The 25550-nt window shown below is 42.4% G+C and overlaps 1 protein-coding gene across 4 annotated transcripts in view; it reads right to left on the bottom strand.

Annotated features, from left to right (window-relative positions):
* Nucleotides 1–25550, bottom strand: part of UBR3 (ubiquitin protein ligase E3 component n-recognin 3) — a 147613-nt gene that overhangs the window by 15350 nt on the left and 106713 nt on the right. For all 4 annotated transcript variants that reach the window (XM_063429709.1, XM_063429710.1, XM_063429711.1 and 1 more), the window contains 2 exons: nucleotides 8725–8830; nucleotides 4505–4605 (listed from right to left, as the gene is read on the bottom strand). In XM_063429709.1, the coding sequence (XP_063285779.1) occupies nucleotides 4505–4605; nucleotides 8725–8830 (207 nt within the window). The remainder of the gene's footprint in view (nucleotides 1–4504; nucleotides 4606–8724; nucleotides 8831–25550) is intronic.

The raw sequence follows: 25550 nt of genomic DNA, 5'->3' as shown, positions 1-25550 counted from the left end.
ACTTTTCATGTGATAAATGTGAACATCACAAGATAAGAGCCAAAAATCTGCACTTTATGGAGCCAAGTGCTGAGTCCGAGCAAGCTTTCTCTGCAACTGCGCTGAATAAAAACAGAGGCGGTATGTGAAGTTGCTTAAAGAAGCATCTGCAGAGCACGCAAACAATGTGAATGCTTTACGATAAACTATTTGTAAAACGCTACGCCCCCGCAATAGGACTGCTAAATAACATTTATTTCATGAGTCATGATTTATTCCATGACGCAAAGGAGAAGAGAAACATACACAAACATGAAATAAAACACATTCTATAACGGGGGTGGGGTAGAGCAGCTGAGCAAGCAGGACACAGGCAGGCTGAGCTTTTACTCAGAATTAAGTGCCTAAGCTTAAGCCTCGATTTCGGAGATTATTGTTTACCCATTTACTCTTCTTAAGGACTCTGCGAGTCTTGGATTGTTTTGGCTTGGGGTCTTGGCACTATTATTTTAATTTTATCCACTGCAGCCTGGCAGTCTATGTGAAGAGGGTGACACTGTTGATCTCACGTCTTTGGAGCACTGACAGGTCCAGCAATCCCCCATCCGCTCCCTCCAAACCGGTGGGAGTCATCCCAGTAAAGTACAGCTTTGCCCTTAGACAGTCTCCACACTACTGGGCCCTGGGTAAGAGCATAATAGCACACAATTCCTAAGCTTCTACTTGCGTAAAATGCACAATATGAAAGTTTCTGAAGGTCACACCAAGCGTATGCAACCTTCTTGTGGACTCTGTCCACTTTTGGAATGTGCGCCACATGCTGGAGACTGCAGGTGAAAGGGAAGGATGAGGCAAGATCAATGCGATGTCAGCTGCAACCTCAACCTCTTCTTCTCATGGCGATTTGCCGGGAACCTATGGGGCTGGCACGACTATGCCCTTTTGGGGACTGGGACAGTGAGGGAAGGGGGCCATCTTCCATGTTTGAGGTGGTGAGCACCTGCGAGTTCCTACCCCTTGACACAGTCCTCACACTCTGAGGAACCGTAACATAAACCACGACAAGCTAGCACCTCAGAGATGCTTCTTGCCTAGCCTCTCTTCTTGGGGGATGGAGAGTAGCCGCTTTTGCCTAGGTGCTGGTCTGCAGCATTAAAGAGTTTAGCAGTGGCTATATCTCACCATCAATCCTTGCTCAAATATCAAGCCTCCAGAGTGGGCTGATATTTACCTGTCCCCATGGATATCATAAGTAGTGACTGGAAGAGGACATAAAAACCTGAATAGCCTTTAAAATATATAACTATGGTAGTTACAACTTTGCAAAATTGTGTGTATTATTGCAAGCTATAACATATCAAAACATTTATGACCAGTCACTAAACTTTATGTAAAAAAAATATATACAAAATCTACAAAAATAAGACATCTACAACATGACACAATGCACCTTAATTAAAACTTACTGAGGTTTTCCCTGACTTGTTTTATTAAAGTGCAAGTCATTCAAAGAGTAAATGGTGTCTGTGCAGTAACTGACCTTACTTTTTTCCAGGACTATTTTCTCGAAATTGATGAGAATGCAAGCTTAGAACTGCTCTGACCTCCATCATAAAACTCTATTCTACAATAAAAGGCTTAATTTGTGGTCTTCTTTCTTGTTGATGGGTTCAGATCAATTTTCCTTCGAATGAACAGACTGAGTAATATAATGGCATTTGCTTTGCCTTAATCAATGTAAGATTGGAAGGGAAAAAAAAAAGAATACCAAGTCTATCTAACCACTAATAAGGCAGTTAATGCTATTCCCAGAGCTGCACTTCAAGGGCAATAGACAGGTCGGGGCTTTCATATAAAATACTAATGCTCTCAACCAACTATACTTGTAACAGATGCGCGAAAAAGTGATTTTTAGTTTATTTACAGCTTATTCTGAGGTTGATTAAAAGCTGAACCAACCTCCTCACTACTTTCAAAACAAAATCCTCATTTATCTTCTGTATATTTTAATGGCTCTGATCAATACAAAGGTCTGACTGTGAACCTACGGCGTGACAAGCAAACGGCAACCTCTTGTGGCACACTTCGGCAATTTGGATGTGATGGCACACTCTAGTTTAGAGTTTAATTTGAGTACATTTGCCTCCATGAACATAAGTTTACAGAAATAAATATAGATATAGATATGTATATACATATATATCTATATCGAAAGTTATATATATGCTCTCAATGCATATATACATGCTCTAAATGCAAGCAAACAATAGGGATATGTAGTGGTCATAGAACGAGGGTTCCTCATCTCATGGGAAGAATGTTCCTCATCTAAATAACCTTAAACTGAGCAAAAGTAACAATACTGCTATACAATTGACCACTGAAGTGACCCAGCTGTGTCTGGAACATCTTGGGCACCAGTTGATGCATTTATCGACTTACTGTAGCGGAGCTCTGAACCTGAAAAATTGTGGCCTAGTGCGGTCCTGTCTGGGAGTGGCGGCCAACCTCAGCAGACCTCCAAAGCCTGAACATTGGCCGAGTTTCATATCTAGGCTGGACAGTCTACTCAAGATTTTTTTGGACAAAACGTAGGATTCCATAGAATCTACACACTGCTTTGGACGTGTTAATTAGTTTCTGTTTTTGACTGTGATTACACGTTCATATCAGGGTATACTAGATATGTAAATGAACCAAAAAAGAACACTACAGTGCCAGGAATACAAACACTGGACTAGGAAGCAGCTTTAGTGGTTGTTTATTGGTTGACTCCATCTTGAGGTATTCTTCAAGGGATTCTATAGTGTTAGGAATACAAATCGGCATTACTATCACTATAGTGCCCTCTTGCCTCCCCCCTCCAACCCCCCCCCCCCTTTAGTACATAAAGAGTTAAACAACCCTTTACTTATTGGATTCCAGCGCCAACGTCCCTCGGTGCTTGGTCAGCTCTTCGCCTCCTCCAACAGGGGAGAAGGGGAACTTTCCTATTAGGATTTCTTCCAGAGCGTGAAGTTGTCCAGCCTCTGTTAGGCAACCTGAAGTCCTGTAAATTCCTAGAGGAGCTTCTGGTGGCTGTCATGGTACTGCAATGTAAACATTGATTTTATCTAAAATTGCAATGTTTTACATTGCAGGACTAGGGGCTATAGGGACACTGTACCCAGACCACGCAAAAGGTCTATGAAAAGGCTGTGTTTAAGTTGAAAAGCTTAAACACCAGAACCACTACATTAAGTTATAGTTGTTCAGGTGACTACTGAGTCCCCTTAAGGGATTCAAAGAAGTGGAACTTTTTTTTTTTTTATTTATTTTTTTTTACATTACCAGCAATCTTCATTTTAGGCATGATGTAAGCTCTGTCTTTCTTCATTCAAAGAGTAAAAAAGCAGATCTACAGGCCACTGACATATAAATTTAATTTGGTAATTCTTTACCAAAGCAGTACGTTCTGCAGGCAATGGGTTCAGTATGGAAGTTGTGGAGGCATTGTCAGGCAATGGTTTGTAGCCTCAGTGATTATGCTTTTCACTTTTAGACGCAGTCCAGATGAGGCAAGTTAACTTTAAATCTCCTGAGTACCGCCTCTTCTGCGGTAAAAGATACAACACTTCAACACAAAATATTTTCATCAACACCATCCTTTAAACCTACTGCAAAATGGGTAAAACAACTGCTACTCTAGCATTAAATTCCATTCAGTAGAGAAGTGGCAACATATTTTATGCATAGCAGGAATTACACAAAAGAAACGTAACCCTAAAACTTTGCAAGATGCTACATGTGAACTGTTCTAATAAAAATCCCGTCAATATGCAAATCAATACTTTCAAAGGCCAACTTATGCAAAGGATGACTATGTGTCTCACTTTTCTTTTATGCCCATCTTTCCAAAAAGAAGATCATTTAATTGATCTTGCCTATGGTTAACAGAGTACAATCAAAAGTCATTCAATAACTTTGAAGTCCCTTTAAATGCCAAATTAATTTGATTAACCTATTCCAAAATGCCTTTGCTCTTCGCTTCCAAATGTGCTAGACATCATTTTGCCTTTATTCTCTTTGCCGGGTCAATATACATTTCTTAAATCATTACTGCAATTATTTTTAGAGCTGACCTCCACTTTCACATGATTGCTGTTGCCTGATATATGAATTTAAAAATAATTGGCCAGCTTTCACCTCTAGGCATTAAGATGTACTTGAAATGTTATTCTGCCCCTTAGCAGTGTATTGAAGGTCATGCAAAGGACATGATTCCTCTCCTCGGAAATCTGTATATTTTTCCTTTTTTTAAATCCTTGTGTCTTCGCAGTATTGAATGACTGATAAAAAGACGCGACAGGGGACACAGATAAGCCAGTCAAACCTCAACTGAATTTCCAGTCCAATGTCACATTATACTGATAAGGCACAATCATTATTTCTGTAGACATATCAGACACAATAAGAGTTGCTGCGTTTTGGGCTTTTTTTCCCCCCTGATCAGAAACACAATACCACAGGGGCTTTGTTTACATACCTTTGTGAAGAGGTTGAGGCATTGTTAAAACTTGAATGAGCAAAATTGAGGTCACATCTCGGTAAAGTAAAGGGACCTCTACCCTGTCTTCATTGCTTGCCCTGAAGATAGAAAAAATACATTAAAGTCTATTAATTTTTACTATACTATTAATCGTGCTTGAAGAAAATGTCTCTAGGCATATCTCTGTGTCAAATAATAGGCTTGTCAATTACACTGGGCATCCAGATCAAAAATACCGTATGCACACAGCCCATGTAGAAATCAACAAAATTAAATAAAAAACTTAAATTTACTGGGCTATTAGCAGTGTTTTTAATAGTGTAAATTAATGTATACACCTGATGTGAAATCAGGCACATGAGAGAAAAAGAATCACAGCACATACACAAAATGTGAATCTAAAACATGGTACTGGGCTCGTATTTGAATTAAAAAGCAAATAAGAAATTGGCAAATAGGCTAAACAAACAAAGAGCGTTAATTGAAACATCCAACCCATGGTACTCCAGAGAGTGCGATTCCTGCCACCACCAACTGGGTCACAAATTGCAATCACAGTAGTACGCTCAATGCTTTTAGACAAAAACAGCCCCTTGGAGAGTTACAAATTCATGAGCAAGCAGTTTAAAGACTCTCAGATGGCATTCTCTGTTAGCTGAGCAGTCCACACTGATTAAATGCCTTTAAAAGCCAGCAGCAAAAACAGGAAAAGAAAGGGGGGGTGCAAGCTTAACCATTGCTTATGTTTAAAGCAAAGTAGTTTGTTCAACACAGACTATGGAAAGCAAAGAGTGCTAGAATGTAACTGATGGCAAAGTAGAACTTTGAAAAGACCTGAAAATCTGAGGTTTATTGGTGGAGCAGCTACAAAAAAATGCACACATTGTTTGTTTCATATGCTACATCCTATATAACCTACAACCTTACTATCTTTTCCTGCTGCTTGTTTATTATTAAAGGGACACTGAGTATCATTACCACTACAGTGCAATTTAGTAGCTATGGTGTTCAGGAAAGGAGCAGGAACCAGGAGCTATACAAATTGTTCAATGCACAGTTCAATGAAAATACTGGAAAAATACAAAATCTTATAGTGATGCAAGCTTACATGATACAAAAAAAATAGTAAATGGTCTCAAATGTGTCCATAATTAGTAATAATAATGCCCAAATCGTATTAGACTGCAATTTATACAGGAGAAAGGAATCTGCTATATTCTTAAATATAGCGGTGCAGAAAATCTGCTTGTGAATTTACTGACACATTGAAAAGCATTTTAGTGTGTTGAGCAGGCCCAATCTCCAGACAAAGTCTTCTTGGAAGTCTTCAGATAGGCTTGGCCAATAAGTAGACCCCAAATTGCTGCAGCACTACAACTTGCATGTTGCTTTACCAGTTGTGAGTATGACACAGCATCATGGGAAGTGTAGTTTTGCATCTACTTCCTAGCCACCCCTATCATAAAATCTAACCATAGTCATTATCATTATGTTATATAGCTGTAAACACAAATACCACTTCTGAAATTGCCATTCATCAAACTTACAATGTTAGTGACCACAAACCACCAGTACCCCCAGTGGTTTGGGATTTAAGAACAATTATTTTCTTACAGATGTACTGAAAATCTAGACCATAAGGGGTGGATTATAGTTGGTTTAAGAATCGCTAGCTCTAGAGCAGTGTCTCACAATTTTTCCTCTACCAAGACCAGCAGATTGATATAGTTGAGGAATATCAAAAGTATTCCATGAGATAAGTATACCCCACAAGCTGAGAAAAATGCTTTCCAGAATACAGGACATTAAAATTCCATCCAAAATTCAATCTTGGCTCAGTTTGGTGGCATTTCAGGTGATAAAAGGTGCCCAGCTTTTATATTCTCACAATATGTTCCATTGAAGAAAACATTGCTTTTAAGTAGACATGTGTGTGCCTCTCCCAGGGAGATGGGGAAGTCTGTCACTCTGCAAACAGCAGCAACACAGAATTGCCAACCTGGCAGAATAAACGTGTGACATGGCTTATAAATCTGTATTCATGCATACTCTGTGAAAGCATGTAGATCCAGAACACTGTCCATTAGAGTTAATATCTTTATCCTGAAGCCAACAGAAAATGTAGCAGAGATTTAATCGGTAAACAGCTTAGAGCCAAGGTTGGCCCACAGTAGTATGCACATTTATGATGGTATGTTGACATTTGTCTTACTATAAATCAGTAAGTCAAATGTAAAGCTTAATCATAGAAAGTGAGCCAGGCTGAAAAAAAAAGAAAAAAAAAGGGAAATGTAGTAACTACCCGAGCACTTATTAACACATAATAACCATTCCTGACCAATGCAAAAAAATTTCTTAATAAACGCAAATGGTAAATTTTTCTGGTCATTCAAAAAAGGATGGATCACATGTGTTTTAGCCTTTGTAACTATTATACTGTTATGCATCCGTTCCGTATAAGTAAATACTTCTTCAGTGCATCACCTGATTTACTCTTGCATTATGGGACAGTCGTCTTTGGTCAGAAACACCACCTGGCAGACCAAAAACTGTAGGTAATAATACTAGCACGCGTTCACCAATCCTGATGTCATGCATGATAAGAAGTATGTCTGACCAAAGAGGACTAAAAATGGCTTTCCTAAAAGAGCAAGGATAAGCGAGGCAAAGGGGGAGGGGGATACAATTTTCCTTTAAGAATCATATTCCAAAAGGCAACAACCCACTCAATTAACAATTGCAGGGCTGTCAAAACTAAATAATCATCACTGACTAGTTTCTAAAGACACGATGAGGAAACAAAATGTAACACATTGTCATTAGAAGGTTAAATAAATATCCATGTATAAAATAGAATCCTCGAAGCACTAGCAAGTGATTATGACTTGATTCGCAGCTTGTTCAGGAATGCCTGCCTGCCAGCATCAGGAGATTTGAAGTGTTTTATTCCTACAGTTTGTACTCAAATAGTCTTAATTTATAATGTGAGCCACATTATATGGAACAATCTTACACACAGCATATCCTGAGCTGAAGATAACAGACGAAGGGGAAGACAAAGTGAAAAAAACTGCAGGAGAAAAAAAAATTAAATAAATAAAAATTAGATATCAGCATACCACTGGAAGGATAATAAGCTGTGACTCGTGCAGAGAATTAGTTTAGAGATGGGGAAATCAGGAAAATAATGGAATTATCAGAAATGGTAAAAATATTCCACTATTCTGAACAGTAACCGGAGAGGACAGATGAATGGAATAGATAAAAATCGCTTGCTGAAAGACGTCATCAATTTTAAAAAGAAAAAAAATTGAAAAAAAAATCAAATTAGCCAAGTATTTAGACTTCTGAACGTGCACCTATAAATTTTCCAGGATATATCAATGGCAGCACAAAGATGGGTAGCTGCTTTCATTCTCCAGTTGGACAAGAACACAAATTAAAATAATTAGAATAAGGTTCCATCATATCTTTTTTTCCCCTCTTGTAACCTTCCCCATAGGATTGGACGGAGATGGGCTTGTGTTTGAGGATAGATTGTCAACAGACCACAATGCAGCCAGTAAGGCACAGTAAGCACCTCTAAATTTGAACGTGTACTAACGAGATATGTTTCAACCAGAAAAACAACTCTCACTTAACGGTTTTAAGTGATTATGTTTTAAATGATAAACCTCTTTTTGAATAATTTAAAGCCATTTCACACACTACTTTTACATTTTATTTAAACATTTAATAATCTCTCAAGAAGTATCTCTTTTCCATCTTGTCAATCACTTCTCTAAACATAACTGTCTATATGCTGGCATCACAGAGTTCTAAGCTGACTGACTGGTAGACAAGAGAAACCTCCTACAAGCTTTTTTTTGCTCTCCATCACCATGTTATACTCCCAGCAATCATGCATAATGCTTGTGGTGGGGAGAATAGGATGCTCTGATGCAGAAGTCCTTGCAATGAAGCCTGCATGTTGGCATCAAATAGCCCTGATTGAGGAAGTAAGAATGGTTTAACAAGAGAGGGGTAACAAGGTAAGTAAGATGGTAACAGATACCAAACTCTATATACAATTTGTCATTTCAATACATTATTTCCTGCCTTAGGAGAGGTTACATAAAGAAAACCAGTTTTCGTTTTCTTGGACAATGTGAAGCATACGAATGTTTGTGGCAACATATTCCATCAAAATAAATTAAAAATTTACTCGCAAAACTTACTCTGAAGAATTCTTCGGCAAAAGTCGTGTTAACTTCCTCCACGGATTGTACTCTGCGTCGATGCTGTATACCCGCATGTGCATGGCCAAGACGTGAAAAAGTTGGTCTGCAAAAGGAAAGTATTTTTGTGAACAGGGGACATTTGATAACAGGAGAGTTACAAAACGTGAGGCGAATGAAAAGTAACATTTGTACCACAACTGACCATTTGGCAAACTTTTTAAAAATAACTACATCGAATAAATGATTGCAAGCAGGCAAGATGATAAATTTAAGAAATACTTCAGAATATGTTATCAGTTATTCTTGTACACATACAGTTCTGCCCTTTTACTTATAAAATGTATTTACTTTCTATTCAACAGCAACAGAGTTCACTACCAATTAGGGAACAGATTGAAGCCATCAGAAAGGACTTTCCCCCCTATTGTCAACATTATTCCAATGTCTGTGCTCCCAGCACATTTAAATCTTAACTTTACCATTGCTACTGTGAAAGATATTTGTTCCCTCCTCACAGAAGATAATCCATTGACTCCATCACCTTTCTCCACACTAGGCACATCGTTCACACTTCTCGTTAAAAGAACGTGGACTGTAAAAATATATTTTTAACATAAGTGGGTTCCGCTTATTGTTATTGGTGGGGCCGGGACGCCGAGCTGAGCGGTCGCAGGACAGATCAGATCCTGCTCAATATTGTTAAGCTTGTAAATCGTGCTTTTGGTGGGAATGAATGGTCCACAACTGCGACCCTTGATGTGCACGGGCTACCGGAGCTGAGGAGAGGCTTGCTCCCGGAGTTTTTTTTTTTTTGTGTCAATCTTTCTTTTACTAAGGCATGAAAGCAAGATACAGAATGGAAAAAGGGAAGTGCATGAGTTGTCTACAGAATAGGGTTTGTACATCGAAGACATTATTTAATACATTTCCCAATTATCGATGCCTCATTTTTTATATTTTGAAAGTCACTTAACGAAAACATTTTTTTATTTTTTTTTTGTAGTTGTAGCTAATACTTCTGTTCGTTGCTAATAGGTCATTTGTGTTATCATCTATGAAATGCATTGTTAACGGGTATTTGAGTACAGAGTGTGAGCTTTGCTCTTAAACTAATACCATGCTTACTAGCATAGGCTATAAACAACTAGCCAGATTTGTGGTTAAACAAGATAAACTTTGCTGCTAAGGTGACTATATAGCTGTTGTTTAATGAGGTTTGCTTTGTCTAGACGCTCTACATATATGCATGGTTTTGCTAGTCATTAGTCTGAACGTTAAGTAGGTCCTATGCAGCGAGTTACAGGGCCTAATCATGGCATATTTTTTATTTAGAGTCTCCTAATCTTAGCAACTATGAGAGTTCAGTTATTATATTTGAACATACATGCTGAACAGTACAGGCTAAAGCTGACCTGTGAGAACTAACTAAGATCAAGGTGCTCCCGGAGTTTTAGTCGCTCAGAGGAGAGGTCCCTGCGGCAACAGGCGAGGCCTTAGCTGGCGGTGAGTGGAGTGGACGGCCTGCTGCACCACTATCCTGCCCAACGGAGCGCGACAAGCACACAGACCATCCGCGGACCCGATCCTACCCTGGACCGGGGGGTGATCCTGGTCCTCGCCCTAAAGCCGCACTCCCATCAGGCAAGACCCAGGCCTAGATCTAAGATAGCGGAGGCCATGTGCGCAGACACCGATCCGCGGGGACTGATGCGGACTACAGACACCATCTGGCCCAACACACACAAAGCAACTAGCACCAAACGACCCACCCCATGTAGCAGCTACCGAGTCCAGGGACACACCGGGCGCATGGCGCCAGTAACCCAGCACGACGCACCACCCTCGAGGCATGCGCTGCAAACGAGACTGCCCACCTTTCATCTGAGCTGGGCTCTCACCGGGAGGAACCCCTCCACAGCCTGCCATACCCCCAGGGAGAAGTTCGGGATCCAGCGGAACCCTGGGCCCACGATCCAGTTGATGGGCTCAATGGCGAACAGGCACGAGCACCTACTAAGGCCTCGGGCCGAAGACTGACGGTCCCAGGATGCAGTGCCGCCATGAGCCCAGGAAGAAACAGCACCTCAGTAAACTGGAGCAGATCTCTAATCCGGCAGTGACACAAGCGGCATCCACCCCGAGGCACAACAGCATACCCTGCGGAGTGGGCTGAGTACTTTTATGGACATTGATGGACATACCGGCTATTGCATAACAAACATAGCGACACATAACCAGGACCCAAGTACAAAAATCTCAAAAGACGCCAGTTGCACAATGGGGGTGAGGCAGGGGGGCTGACTAAACTTACTTAACTAATCTGTATGCACTAGTCCGTTCACCCTAGGGGGTTAATAGCTTCACAACACTATCGACCCCCCCTGTTGTCTACCTTTATGTTGCTTTGCTTAGACCACCTACCAGGTTAGCCACAAAAACTCCCCGGTTCAGCAGGCATGGCCAGTACTCGCCTGGGCACGGCGTGCTTCCCCACATTAGCTACACACTAGTCCAGCTTGCACCATATGGTGAACAGAATACTTACCTTAATAGGTATACCTGGTAGAACTCGCAGATGCACAGTTGAGCTATATCAACATTTCACATGTGATACGCAGGGCATCCCGCTTAGCATCCTAACATAATATACAAGCGACTTATAATCATCTAACTTGCTGTTACACACCACGTCTGGTACCTCAGCTTTTCTTTAACTTCTGTGCACAAGCGTTTGACGTGCAAGCTTTACCTGTTCCCCACTTGCGTGGCCATACAACTCGACTTGTATTTAACCCATACCTCTATACCAGCTTAAAGTCCAGAAACCACAGCTTAACAAGTAACCTCACTATGTAACATGACTTGTATACCATGCGTTGATATGTTCTAGCCCCATGCTTTGCACCCTGTAGTGAAACCTTAACATATAAAAAGAGGCTGACCCATGTGGGAGTGTAGGCACTGAATATGACCTGTATAACATGCATTGATGTGCTCTAACCTCCTGTTTTTGCATTCTGTATTGTCTTAATCTATGCCTCACTAAAAACAAAGATTGACAAAAAAAAAAAACATTCAGCTCGAAATGAAAATTACCAGGGAAGCACTAAAAAGAAGGGGAAAAAAAGTGTTTACAGTGTCCCTTTAACAAACAAGCAAAAAAAATAAAACATCTCTTAATTTGTAAATTAAAGTTGGTGTTAAGTGAGAGTCTTGTGCACAGTGAAACTTTTGGTTCTTCCAAATGGATATGGTTTGGATTTTTTAGGTTCCATTTTAATAAAATTATTTGAAATTCTGAGATGCAAAATGACACAATTTCAATTCTGACCAATTAGAATCTCCAGGTTTACGACTGATGTCCTGCACTTACGTCATTTACAGGGAGATTTTAAACAGCTGGTGCCCTAAAGGTACTTAAAACCTTGCAGGGCTGGAATAAACATATCCAACTGTTTAAACTCCACAGAACAGGTTGAAAGACTCACAATTGGTCAAACTACTTCCTGGTGGTGGCACAACTCAATGTTGAGGTAGTGTGGGTGATTTTTTTTACAAATGGCACAACTTCAATTACATTTTTCTTTATTATTTAGGATTGGTTGTTTAAAAAAAAAAAAAAAAAAGTTACATTTAAAACAAAAAAAAAGCAAGCGATGTTATCTAAATAATTTCTCTGCACAAGTGAATACTCTAAACTAAAACATTACCCCCTTTAACAGCCCATCACATGAAATCTATACAAAAGAAGGAAAAAGGAAAAGTAAACATGACAAACATTTTCTCATATCCAACATGAGATAAGTGGGAGTAGTAGAATGTAAAGAAATTAAAGGAGATATCAGACTAGGAAGAAGCAGTTGTAACAGAGGAAAGATCAGATTCCTAATTTTGGTGATACAACAATAACCTTCACAGAACAAATGCAGTCTAAAGTTCAAATGTCTCTACCATTCACAACGCAGACATTCATCCCAGCAGCAATCTATTAATTTTCCGAAACCCTCTGGGAACATACACGTTTTTTGTTCCTACATAAAGAAAGGTCTGCAGGCTACATTCTCTCCTGGAGCACACAAAAAAAACAACATACAATTAAATTAAATAAAAAGATTAATACTGCCCCCTGGTGCATGTGGGTTTTATATGATTGTGTGCAAGAGACATATATATATATATATATATAGTCTAACAAGGAAGTACTCACTTGACTTTATAAAGAAATATCTGTGCTCTTTATTGTGTATTAATTCATAGTCCTCAATAAGAGTTCATAAATTTGTACTTTATTAAAGGACCACTCTAGTGCCAGGAAAACATACTCGTTTTCCTGGCACTATAGTGCCCTGAGGGTGCCCCCACCCTCAGGGACCCACTCCCGCCCGGCTCTGGAAAGGGGAAAGGGGTTAAATCTTACCTTTTTCCAGCGCTGGGCGGAGAGATCTCCTCCTGCTCTCCTCCTCCGATCCTCCTCTTCTCCTCCCCGTCGGCTGAATGCGCACGCGCAGCAAGAGCTGCGCGCGCATTCAGCCGGTCACATAGGAAAGCATTCATAATGCTTTCCTATGGACGCTTGCGTGCTCTCACTGTGATTTTCACAGTGAGAATCACGCAAGCGCCTCTAGCGGCTGTCAATGAGACAGCCACTAGAGGACATAGGGGGAAGGCTTAACCCATTCATAAACATAGCAGTTTCTCTGAAACTGCTATGTTTATGAAAAAATGGGTTAACCCTAGAAGGACCTGGCACCCAGACCACTTCATTAAGCTGAAGTGGTCTGGGTGCCTAGAGTGGTCCTTTAAGTCCAGTGTGTGCCCTTTTAACTAGCCAGATCTATGTCTCTCTCACACAGACACACAATACCACCTGCCTAATATTGTGTAGGTCACCCTAGTGCTCATAAAACAACACTGATGGGTCGAGTCACAGACCCCACAAGACCTCTGAATGTGTTTGGTGGTTTCTGGCACCAAGATATTAGTAGCAGATCCTTTAAGTCTGGCACGTTGAGAGATGGGACCCCACTGATCGGATTTATTGTTCCAGCATATCCCACAGATGCTCAATCTAAATTGGGATCTGGTGAATTTGTAGCCAAGACTCTTTGTCATGTTCCTCAGACTGTTCCTGAACAATTTTCACAGTGTGCATTATCCTTCTGAAAGAGGCCTCTGCCATCAGGGGACACCATTGCTATGAAGGGGTGTACGTGGTCTGCAAGAATCTCTAGGTAGGTGGTATGTGTCAAAGTAACACCTACAAAAAGCATTGAAGGTGCTTTCGGCAGTAGACATGGGCAGTCTGATCAGTCTGCGGCTACAAAGCCCCATACGCAGCAAACTGAGATGCACTGTGTATTCTGACATGTTTCTATCATGGCCAGCATTATGTTTTTCAGCAATCTGAGCTAGAGTAGCTCTTCTGTGTGATTGGACCAGACGGGCTAGCCTTCGCTCCCCATGTGGACCCAGAGTCCAGTTGTCAATCAGTTTCCACTTTTGGTAGGTACTATCCACTGCTTACTGGAAACACCCCACAAGACTTGCCATTTTAGAGATGCTCTGACCATCACTATTTGGCCCAATTCACTCGAGTTTTTTCCTGTTTCTAACACATGAAAATGATATCTATATGTATATATCAATCCTAATTTAAAAAAAAAAAAAAAAATTACAATTTTAAAGTCTGTAAAATTTGCTTCAAAGACTGAAATCAGTTTTCTGAAAGGGGGAAAAGTTTTATGTATTTAATATTCTGTTCACAAGCAATCTCTCTCTAATATATACATATACAAATGTGCTTGTATTGTAATAGTGACCAATATCACCAGGGTACACTAGATAGCTAGTTGTCCATTACTGTTATGATGCTCAGACAGCCAACAATTAGTTATTACTGTCCTACACATACAAGATTCTCTAACATTTTTCACGACTTCACACTACATTTGATTAATGAGTAATCTCTCCTACAGAGGACTTAGCACTTATCCAAGCACTATCATCACATCTCCACCCTCTTCGTTCTCCCTATGTAGCAACCAGTCCACAAACCTGCTATTTACTTCTCATTTCTTTTGTATTTAGAATATCTTTCTAAAGAGCTGGGTAAAGTATGGGCTAAGCACCATAGATTCCGTGCTTTGACAAGTGTTCATAGAATGCCAGCCTTCTAAAATACACGGTACTCCACGATGAATTTACTCTGGTAGACAGATATACAGAGGACAGCATGTTCTATTTTGTGCTTACTGTATCAAGAACGCTCCATTCCACATTCTTTCTGCAAACAAGATTTAAACTCTGTTTAAGAAGGGATATCCTATGCCAGTGTTCTAAGTTCGCCATGGTTAGCTAAGAAAAAAACACTTTGTAAAACCCAGGAGGGAAAAAATTGTGGAAAAGGCAGGCTAGAGAACAGGCTGGATAGTACACAAGATATCAAATCTTAATAAAATAGAGAGGTTGAAAGGTAGATGTCACTAATGAAGGAAATAAATACTACCAGTTATAAATCTCCCACCATTTGTCCCAATTTTCTTTTTTCTTATCCAAGCTCCATTGCCTGTTTTATGACACATTACAATAAACCGGTTTGCCCAGCACTATTTAGTAGCACTCATTGTGAATACATATTTCCATAGAGCCAATAACAACCCACCTACCGGTATATCTGTAGCAGTATACCTCTGAAGGCACCTTACGAGTGGATTAGAAGTGTTCTGAATGGCTAGTAACACAGTGTAACACAATGTGTAACACAGGTAAATTGATTTATCAACATGTAAATTTTATGATGGTAATGTAGACGAATACTGCTTGCTCTATGTCAGCTTTAGATGTTTATTTTGTCACACAGTGAGTGACGTTAAAGTACAGTTTACTGACCCGTGACAGACATGGAAGAGCACACTGCGCACCTTGAACCTCATATATAGTTATGTATCTAATCATATTTGAAAGTTAGGATTAGTGTTCGTTTAAGCGTTACAATAGTGTAGGGGTAATATATAGTTGTAATGTAGGGGTTAATAAGTAGTGTACAGAATAAGGGGAATAAAGGAGTTAAATGAAAGTCATTACTGTAAATAAGTCATGGGAGATACAGATTAATGGTATTTACAGTCTTGGGCAGAAGCTACTTTAATTACCCACATTTAAATGCTGGAAGGTGCTGCTCAGGTATCACAGGACATATACATGACCTGGTTCTGTTTCAGATTAAGGCCCCCCAGGATGCATGAATCCATCACCATTTATAAAGGATTCTAAAGATTGGTCTGCTGGTTGAAATCAAAATTATATGTACTGTATGTGTATCTATCTATATATATATATATACATACATACACACACTCAACATTAAGTATAGTACAACCACTTCATGTACGGAAGCATATCTGTTGTTGGAAACAAAAACATAGCTAACTACTTGAATTTTAAAGTGAAGCAGTCAGTGATCTAATTAGATCTCCGAGATACCATGGATTAAGCAATTAAGACCTACATTACCCTATTAGACTAAACTAGACTGATCTACAATTAATTTTAAAAAGAAAAAGAAACACGTGTACAGTGTAAAGTCTGCCATTCTCTGTCAAAAATGGTATATCCAAAATATTAGTTTTATTTAATCCATGAAGGAACATTAGAAGTGCACTTTGTAATGAAACTGCTGTCTCTACCCCGGAATCCTTCTGCAGGGAGAAGTTAATCAATGTGAAGTTCACATGGGACTCAAATTAGACAACTGGTGCAGATCTCCCAGGCCCGTCCCTCTATTCAGTGGATTCAAAATATACAAATAAATACCATACATAGATTATTTTTTGTTTGTTTAGAGAGACCGCACACCAAAAATCACCCAGCCAAAAAGGTTTGATTCTGAGCTGAAGTATAACAGAAGAAAGATAGGTCTTATGGGGGTTACAGGAAGGGCTACTGATGTGGGATTATTAAAATCTTTTATTGTACTTGTATTGAATTATTGTACTAACTCCATTTTAATAATATACTCTGACTTCTTCCTCCATTTTGTCCTCCTAACCTGACTTCTTCCTCCATTTTGTCCTCCTAACCTGACGTCTTCAATCCTCCATTTTGTCCTCATGACTTAACTCGTTCATTTTAAAACTACCTTACGTGACTGAACTTCTCAACCCAATTAGTACAGTAGACAAAGACTGTGTTTCCTGCAAGGACAAGTACCAGGAGGTGCTGGCTACTCCTTAAGACTTGCCGGCTACTCCTTAGGACTTGTAAGATAGTATAGTTTGAAGGCCACGAGAACACAGTAGTAATGAAATGTTCTATTCATAAGAGACCTTGCACCTGGACATGAAGCTTGATATCATTGACCGTGTAAAATGACGCTCAGGACCCCCTTATCCCCACCCGTGTCCAGAATAATCCCACCTCCGGTGGGTGGACACGGGACTAACCTCTTAATTTTTTGAACCAATAGGTAAGACACTAACCCCGACACTTAACAATTAATCCAATTGATGATGTTTATTTGCTGATATTCTAATAATCAATGATGACGCAAAATGCCTCTTAAAAGGGCCTGCGCGCCCGCTTTTTCTTCACTTGCCAATAAACTTTCTCGAAGTTATTTTAACCTGAACCTTGTGTGTCAGACTTAATTACTTCAGCGTATATACGCAATTTAATTTTATTGATTTGGACAGGAACAGAGACATTTAAACATTTTGGTTTACTTTTAAAAAGTACCATAACAACTTGGCGCCCAACGTGGGGCATCGGGCTATGTCCGGCCGGTGAGCCGTCCTAAGGAAGACAAGGTTGGACGGAGGAATCCGGGGGGAAGGAAAGGAGATTGATCACCTCCAGGTACACGGTAGAGACTTCTGCAGAGCCACCGGTATGTTCCGGCCCCTTTGATTGACCCGTCCACGTGTCTGTGACTGCTTCCCGGGAGGACATCAAAGACAGGTAATATCTTGCCCGGTGCCTCGTTACTCACTTATTTACCTGCATTTTAGTCTGTTGCCTGGGTGTGTTTGAATTGTTTGCCTGTTTCCCCTTTTGGGATAAAGGGGGGGTGGACCTGAGGGGATTTGCCTAGGTCTTCAGTGTGTCTGTCTATCTGTTTGTATTTTACCTCTTTTGGGATAAAGGGGGGTGGACCTGAGGGGATTTGCCTAGGTCTTCTGTTGCCTGTTTTACCCCTTTTAGGAACCACGGTGCTGTGGTTGTAGGGAAAAAGGGGGGTTGACCTGTGGATGTGTTCCTGGGGGTCATCTTTTCCTGTTTAACTCTTTTAGGAGCCTCGTGGCTGGGGCTGTAGGGAAAAAGAGGTGTGTTGGATCTGTGGAGATTGTGTAGACTCATAGTTTCCTGGGGATCCTTCTTGTGTCACTTTGATAGCCTAGCTAGCTTCTCTGTGCACGTTACTCTGCTTGCAGAGTGATGGTACCCTCCAGCTTTGAGCGCTGAGCTGGAGCCATTCCAATTTTTATTTGGTGGTGTGTGAATTCGGGCAGGCATTGCTGTCTTCATCACCACGGAGTAGTGGGACTTATAAAGTGGGTCTTTATAGGGGCACTACAAGGGTGAGGGTAGCGCAGACACTACGAGTGGGCTGCTGTGACGAGGGAGGCATATGGATTTCGGACCGGTGTTAGCTGTTATCCTTGGCCGTTGGTAGTAAGATACTACGGGATTGAGGGAGGTGACTTTGGAGTAAGCACACGAGTAAAGGAAAGGAATTACTGTTGATTTCATTTGAACTGTGATGCATGCACTGTATTTCAACTGTATTGTTGTCTTGTTTGTTTAATAGGAGTCTCATGAACTCCTGTGTCTGTCTCTAAGGATTTTCCTTACCTTTCATCTTTTCTGTACTTCCTATATTATTATACTATCCACTCCCATTCCTCTTAAAGGAGAAGTGATTGGTCACACACTTCTCACCTCGCTCCAATCCGTGTCTACCACCCCGGGTAGGCGGATTCAGTGACTAGTCTACGTTTTGGGAAGACGCACCTGAAAAAGCCTTACGGTTCTCGGGTGGCAGTCGAGCATTGTAGACGTTCTTGTTCCGTTTTCCTTCTCTCTCTCTATATCTAGGACGCTGGTATAGGGGTAAAGGGATTATGGGGCAGGATTTAAGCAAGCCCAATAAGGGCTGGTTAGCGTGTGATTTGGTAGAAAACAGAGAGGGTGAGGAGATGGTTAAAGGTGTTGAAAAGATTGCAAAAGTATGTAAAATTACTGTACCAACGGGTGGAAGATTGCAACCAGAAAGTTGGCGCAAGTTACTGGCAGAAATGAAAGGCAAGCTTACAGATAATGGTTTATTAAAGACTGCTGAAGCATGGTACAGAGTAGCGAAGGCTATTCAGCTAGAAGGTTGGGTTGAGGAAGAAATAAATCACAAAGGTGTGAAATTGTTTGTGTATCATAATAATTGTGTTACTGGGGTTTACCCTCAGCCAGCGCCCCAAAGTGGCGCCCAGGGGATGTCTATCCCCAAGGTTCAGTCAGCAATAGGTGATAGCCAGCTGACTATGTTCCCCACTCCCAATCCTCCTAACACCCATCCCGCCACCTCCCCTGTCTGCCCGGTCCTGAATTCTGATGGATCTTTCTTTTCCCCTTCCCCGTCTCTAACATTCCCATCATCCTCATCCATCCCTACGCTACCTGCTGTACCTCCCCCTAACATTTCATCTGCCATTCCTTCCCTACACTCTCTCTCCGTTAAGGATCCCCTCCCCTCTTCATCCGCCCAGCTAACCACCTCTTCCACCCTTGCCCCGGCTCCTCCCTCTACACCCACCCCTACACCAATCCCTCTCCGTCCCCTCCCATCTCCACCCCAGTTCAATACCCCACCTCCTTCCCCTCCCCAGCCTGGCCCTACCCCTTCCCATATCCCATGACCCTGCCCTATCCCGGATATCCACTACCCCTTCCCCAAGCCACTCCCCAGGTTCCGGTCATGCCCAGTCCGGCACAGTCTGCCCCGGATGTGCCCACATCCAACATGGCCGCCACTTCTTCCCTTAACCCTAATGCAGTACCTTTTCCGGCCACCAATATGGCGGCCCCCAGTACAGCCCTGATGCCGGTAATTCCCGGTGACTACCCATCTGGTTATGATCCGCTAGCCACCCCTGCATCTGGGACCCCCTCTCATCCCCCGGTCCTGTCACCTTACTCGGGCCCTGCACGTAAGAGAGCTCAGATCATAGAATTAGATGAGGGAGAAGAGGATAGGTTATCCCAGGACTCGTTGGAGGCTGCAGGAGCCGCTGCAGGAGCCTCAACTCATCGTTCTATCGATGATCCCTTTGGACACAAGGGTCGGGGAGAACGGACCCCTCCTAAGTATGTTGCTTTTAACCCCACTCAAGCCAGTGCATTAATGAAATCGCTCCCTGACCCAGAAAAACAGCCTATGCCTTTTTACCGAGGGATAGTTCAAATTCAAAAGACTTATTCCGCCGCATGGCGTGATCTACTCAGCATTTGTGCTATTAAAGCAGGGGATGCCTATTGGCCAAGCATGGCCCGTCACCTCAGTACAGATCTGCTTTCCAGTGATGTTGATTACCCCTCCGGGGTAACCTTTTGCACCCAATTAAGAGAATGGGCTAAGGACAAACTTGCAGATCAGGCTGCTGGCCTTACTGATGTTATTCAAGATAAAGGAGAATCAGTGGAAAGGTTTCATGCAAGACTGTATCAAATGTTCACAGATTTGGGGTTTGATCTTACTGACAAAATTCATTCACAAATGCTGTCAGGTGCGTTTGTCCAAGGCGTTAAAGACTCAATACGCAAGGGAATTATTGCTGCACGCCCTGAATATAAGGTTGTTCCCCTGGATACCCTGCTTTTAGTCGCTAGGGGCCTAGAATCTGCTCAGACCCCCAGAAGGCCAAGCTCTGCTCCTCTTATGGTATCACGCAGTGTCCCTGTTCCCAGGGGCACCAGACCAGAGGATGGTTTCTGCTTTAATTGCAAGGCTAAAGGTCATTTTAAAAGTGATTGCCCGGAACCCAAAAGAGAGCCAAGAAAGCCATCTAGGCCTGCCCCGGCCACTAAGGCCGAAAAAGGGGTTCCAATAGTTGAGGAACCCGATGAATAGGAAATTGGCAAGCCTGTGTCTGTGACCCCTGTCATGGCAGTGTCTACAGGGGATAAAGGGGGGCCACTTGCCACAGTGACTTTGCCCATTGAAGGCCACCCTACCACATTTCTTGTTGACACAGGTGCAGCCCGTAGTGTTCTGCGAGAACAAGACCTGCCAGACCCATCTTTTCTGTCAAATATTGATGTTTCTTGTGTTGGAGTGGATGGCCAGCCAAGACATAGCCCTTTAACAACTCCACTACGAGTTGGCTCTAGCCTGCTTGCTCGCTTTGTGGTATCCTCCACATGCCCAATTAACCTGTTAGGTGCTGATGTCCTCTCACGCCTGCAAGCATCCATCACTTTCACCCCAGACGGGCAGGTAGAAATGTTCACGCCTCTATCTGAATCAGACAGCTCAGCCCTGTGTTCCCTGCCTCTGATGCTGCATTTAGAAAAGCCCCGTGAAGAAGCAGCAGAATTAAAGTCTAATTTCCCTGAGGAATTAAAAACACAGGTGCCCGCCAAGTTATGGTCCTCAGGCCCAGAGGACATAGGTCACCTAAATGTTCCCCCTGTGGTAGTAAAGCTTATTCCAGGAGCTAAGTTACCAAGAAAGCCACAATATCCATTAAAACCAGCACAGTCTGCTGCTATCTCTATCCACATCAAGGCACTCTTAGAGAAGGGTGCCCTGGTAAAATGTAAATCTGAATGCAATACCCCATTATTTCCTGTGAAAAAGAAAACTCCAAAAGGTGAACCAGAGAAGTACAGGATGGTCCAGGATCTCCGTGCTGTCAATGAAGCTACCGTCTTGGACACCCCTCTTGTACCAAATCCCCATACTCTGCTCTCTGGAGTCCCACCATCTGCAAAATTCTTCACAGTCATTGACCTGGCCAATGCCTTTTTCAGTGTCCCACTGGACCCATCCTGTCAATACCTGTTTGCTTTCACTCATGAGATGCAACAATATACCTGGACTGTTATGCCCCAAGGGGCACAAAATTCTCCAAGTCAATTTGCAAAGGCCATGGGTACCATCCTTGACCCATGGCAAGCTGAGCACCCAGAAGTTGTCTTGCTTCAGTATGTGGATGACCTACTGCTGTGTGGAGATGATTTACCCACTATTGAAAGGTGTTCAATTAGTCTTCTTTCCTATCTGGCAGAACAGGGATGCAAAGCTTCACTCACCAAGCTGCAATTCTGCCAATCTTCAGTGATTTTCCTTGGACACTGCCTATCTCAAGGCACCAGACATCTTACTCGGGACCGGGTAAGAGCTGTTCTGGACATTCCACCTCCAAGGACTTCAAAGTCTCTTCATGCCTTCCTAGGCCTCATTTCCTACTGCAGAGCATGGATCCCAGAAGCCTCTCTGCTTATGCAACCTCTCTATGATGCTCTTAAGTCTGACCCGTTCTGTCTGACCAATGAAGCTCTGGACAATTTCAATGCTCTAAAACGTGCCATTGCTTCTGCTCCTGCCTTGGGCCTACCTGACTACACCAAACCTTTCAAATTATTTGTCTCTGAAAGACAAGGCCATGCAACAGGAGTTCTCACCCAAACGAATGACTTAAGAGGCCGCCAGAGGCCTATCGGATATTTCTCATGTCAACTGGACATTGTGGCCAGAGGTACTCCTTCCTGTCTCAGGGCTGTTTTTGCTGCAAGAGAGCTCATAGAAAGAACCTCGGACCTGGTCCTTGGCCACCCTCTGGTTGTTCTAGCCCCTCATGACATTTCTGCTATCATCAACCAAGTCCAGCTCAAGCACGTGTCTCCAGCCAGACACCTGCGCCTACAGTGTCATCTTCTTTTGCCTGACAACATTTCCATCCAAAGATGTCAAGTGCTTAATCCATCCACTCTTCTTCCACTCCCTGAGGGGGGTATCTATTATGGATTTATCACGGATGAAACCTACATTTACCTGCTCTGTGGATGTATCAAGAAAGTCATGCATCCACATTTGTCATTTTATGAAGATGAGACACCTCTTTGTGAAGGCCCGGATTACGCCTTCTGTACCATGTGGTACAAGCCAAACATTACTCCCGAACCTTGCTATGAAGATGAGCTTTACCACTGGACCGATGCAAAGCTCACTGCACAAGACTTCTATTGTGACTCTGAAGGCAATAGCATGGTCTTGGTCCAGCTACCTCAACAACTCAACTACCTCTACCGCCATTGGGATACTGCTATCCCACATATTCCTGTTACCAAGTTGAAGACAAGGTCATGGAATGATCTTGGGCCCATGGCAAAACTATGGGCCACCATGAATGAAGAACAGCTACAGGAAAATGGTATTGCCAAATACCCAACAACTGACCTTCTAGAAGCATGGCCACGCCATTTCCTGGAAAAAGAATTTCAAGATCTGGTCATAAAGAATGATTATGACCCAGAAACACCTCATGACTGTTTCGAACAGATGAAAATGGAAACAGTGCACTTACCAACTGTGCATGAGAACCCATTACCAGATCCGGATTTTACCCTGTTTGTGGACGGATCAAGATATGCCGATGAAGGAGGAACATATCACACAGGATATGCCGTAACCACAACAGACGAAGTCATCAAATCATCATCCTTACCGCCAGCAATGTCCGCGCAAGAAGCTGAATTACAGGCTCTGACTTCAGCATGCAAAATCTCCGAAGGAAAACGTGCCAACATCTATACAGATTCAAGATATGCTCTGGGTGTGGCACATGACTTCGGCCTAATTTGGAAGACAAGAGGATTTCTTACCACCGCCGGTACACCAGTCAAACACAGCACTGCAATTAAGGAGCTAATGGATGCCCTCCTACTCCCCAAAGAAGTGGCCGTTTTGAAAGTCAAGGCCCATGGGAAATTGGATACAGATGAAGCAAAAGGCAACCATTTAGCTGATCAGGCTGCTAAGCTAGCGGCCAGGGATCTGCAGGAAGTGGATGAAGAAGTGTCCGGACAAGAAGAAGAAGAAGTCCCTATTTTTGCTCTGCAAACTCTTCCTACTGATTTGCGAATTTTACAGGAACAGCAAGCTGCAGTCACTCCTGAAGAAATCCAGAAATGGAAAAGGAAAGGAGCTGTCCAAAAGGACGGAATATATTACAACAACTTCAAATTTTGTCTTCCCAGAAATTTGTATCCAGCAGTTGTCCAATGGGCACATGGGCCTGCACACCTGTCAAAAGAATTGATGGCCGCCCTCATACAGAAGTATTATGAAGCACCTGGAATCACAACATTGATCAATAGCTTCTGCAAGGCCTGTGTCATTTGTGCAAAATGCAATCCAGGAAGACCAATTAAGGTGCCTGCGAAACACCTGGCAAAGCCCATGTACCCCTTCCAGCGAATTCAAATTGACCACATCCAAATGCCCAAGAGTGGACCCCATGAATATGCACTAGTAATAGTGGACATGTTCTCAGGCTGGCCAGAAGCCTACCCAGTGGCCAATATCACTGCAAAAACAACCGCAAAGCGCCTACTTACAGATATTGTATGTAGATTCGGACTCCCAGAAGTCATTGAGAGTGATCAAGGCCCAGCCTTTACAGCAACTGTGACTAAAGAAATTTGGACTGCTCTAGGGGTGACTCTAGCCTTCCATACCCCTTACCACCCACAAAGTAGTGGTAAAGTGGAGCGCATGAATGGCACTCTAAAAACCAGAATGTTAAAAATGTCACAAGAAACAAAGATGCCCTGGCCAGAAAGCCTGCCAATAGCTTTATTTAGTGTTAGGCACACACCTAGAGGGAAGCATTCACTGTCCCCATATGAGGTTCTATTTGGGACAGCACCCAGGCTAGGTTGTTATTATCCGCAGCAGTTGCAACTCCAATCAGATGTTTTAGTAGACTATGTAACTGAACTTGCAAGTGTCCTAAACAAAATACATGCCCAAGTTTTCTCTTCAATTCCAGATCCCGAATTGGATACAGGTTCCCATAACCTACTTCCCGGAGATTGGGTCCTGGTCAAGAAGTTTGTGCGGAAAAATACCCTGGAACCAAGATTTGACGGTCCATTCCAAGTTCTCCTGATTACCGCAACCTCCGTCAAATTGGCCGGTAGGCCAAATTGGATCCACGCTTCCCACTGCAAGAAATCTCCTGCCCCAGAGGAAGCGAATATCGCACAAACATGTATCTCTGGTACATCTTCTCCTTAATTAGCCTTATGAAGGCCCAGCAAGTAGCCATTACCAAAGATATTAGTGGGTACACCTTCTGGTATAATTCATCGTGCACCCAGGTGGCTACTTATACCTTTGACTACTGTGATATTGTAGAATGCCCATTTCCCACACCACAAATCCAGAGCATCTATAGAGATATCCCTCATTCGAAAGACCCATATGTTTGTGTAGTTGACAAACAATGGGGGCACAATTGTGACCATTGGGGGGCGGCGGGATGGAATGCCGGGCCTGCCTGGGGTTACAAACCAAAAAGTGCCGTATCCAAAGTAGATGATCATGGTAGATCCCTCCTCCAGAGAATGACTTTGAGAAAGCCTGGGGGGAGTACACCAATGAAATTAATCCTTAACATTGAGCATCCAAGCCCAACAGATGCAGACCAGTATGTGATGGGAATGTATTGGAAAAAGGGTTCCTACCGTAAATTAGGGCATTTCTACCTCAAAGATATGTGCAACTCTTCTGAGTGGCAAGGGGCCACCCATATGGTCCCTAACCCATT

This window comes from Pelobates fuscus, chromosome 8 (assembly GCF_036172605.1).
Source record: "Pelobates fuscus isolate aPelFus1 chromosome 8, aPelFus1.pri, whole genome shotgun sequence".
Classification (NCBI taxonomy): Eukaryota; Metazoa; Chordata; class Amphibia; order Anura; family Pelobatidae; genus Pelobates; species Pelobates fuscus.
Note: the sequence above shows the minus strand (reverse complement) of the source record. Positions and strands in the feature narration are given on the sequence as shown.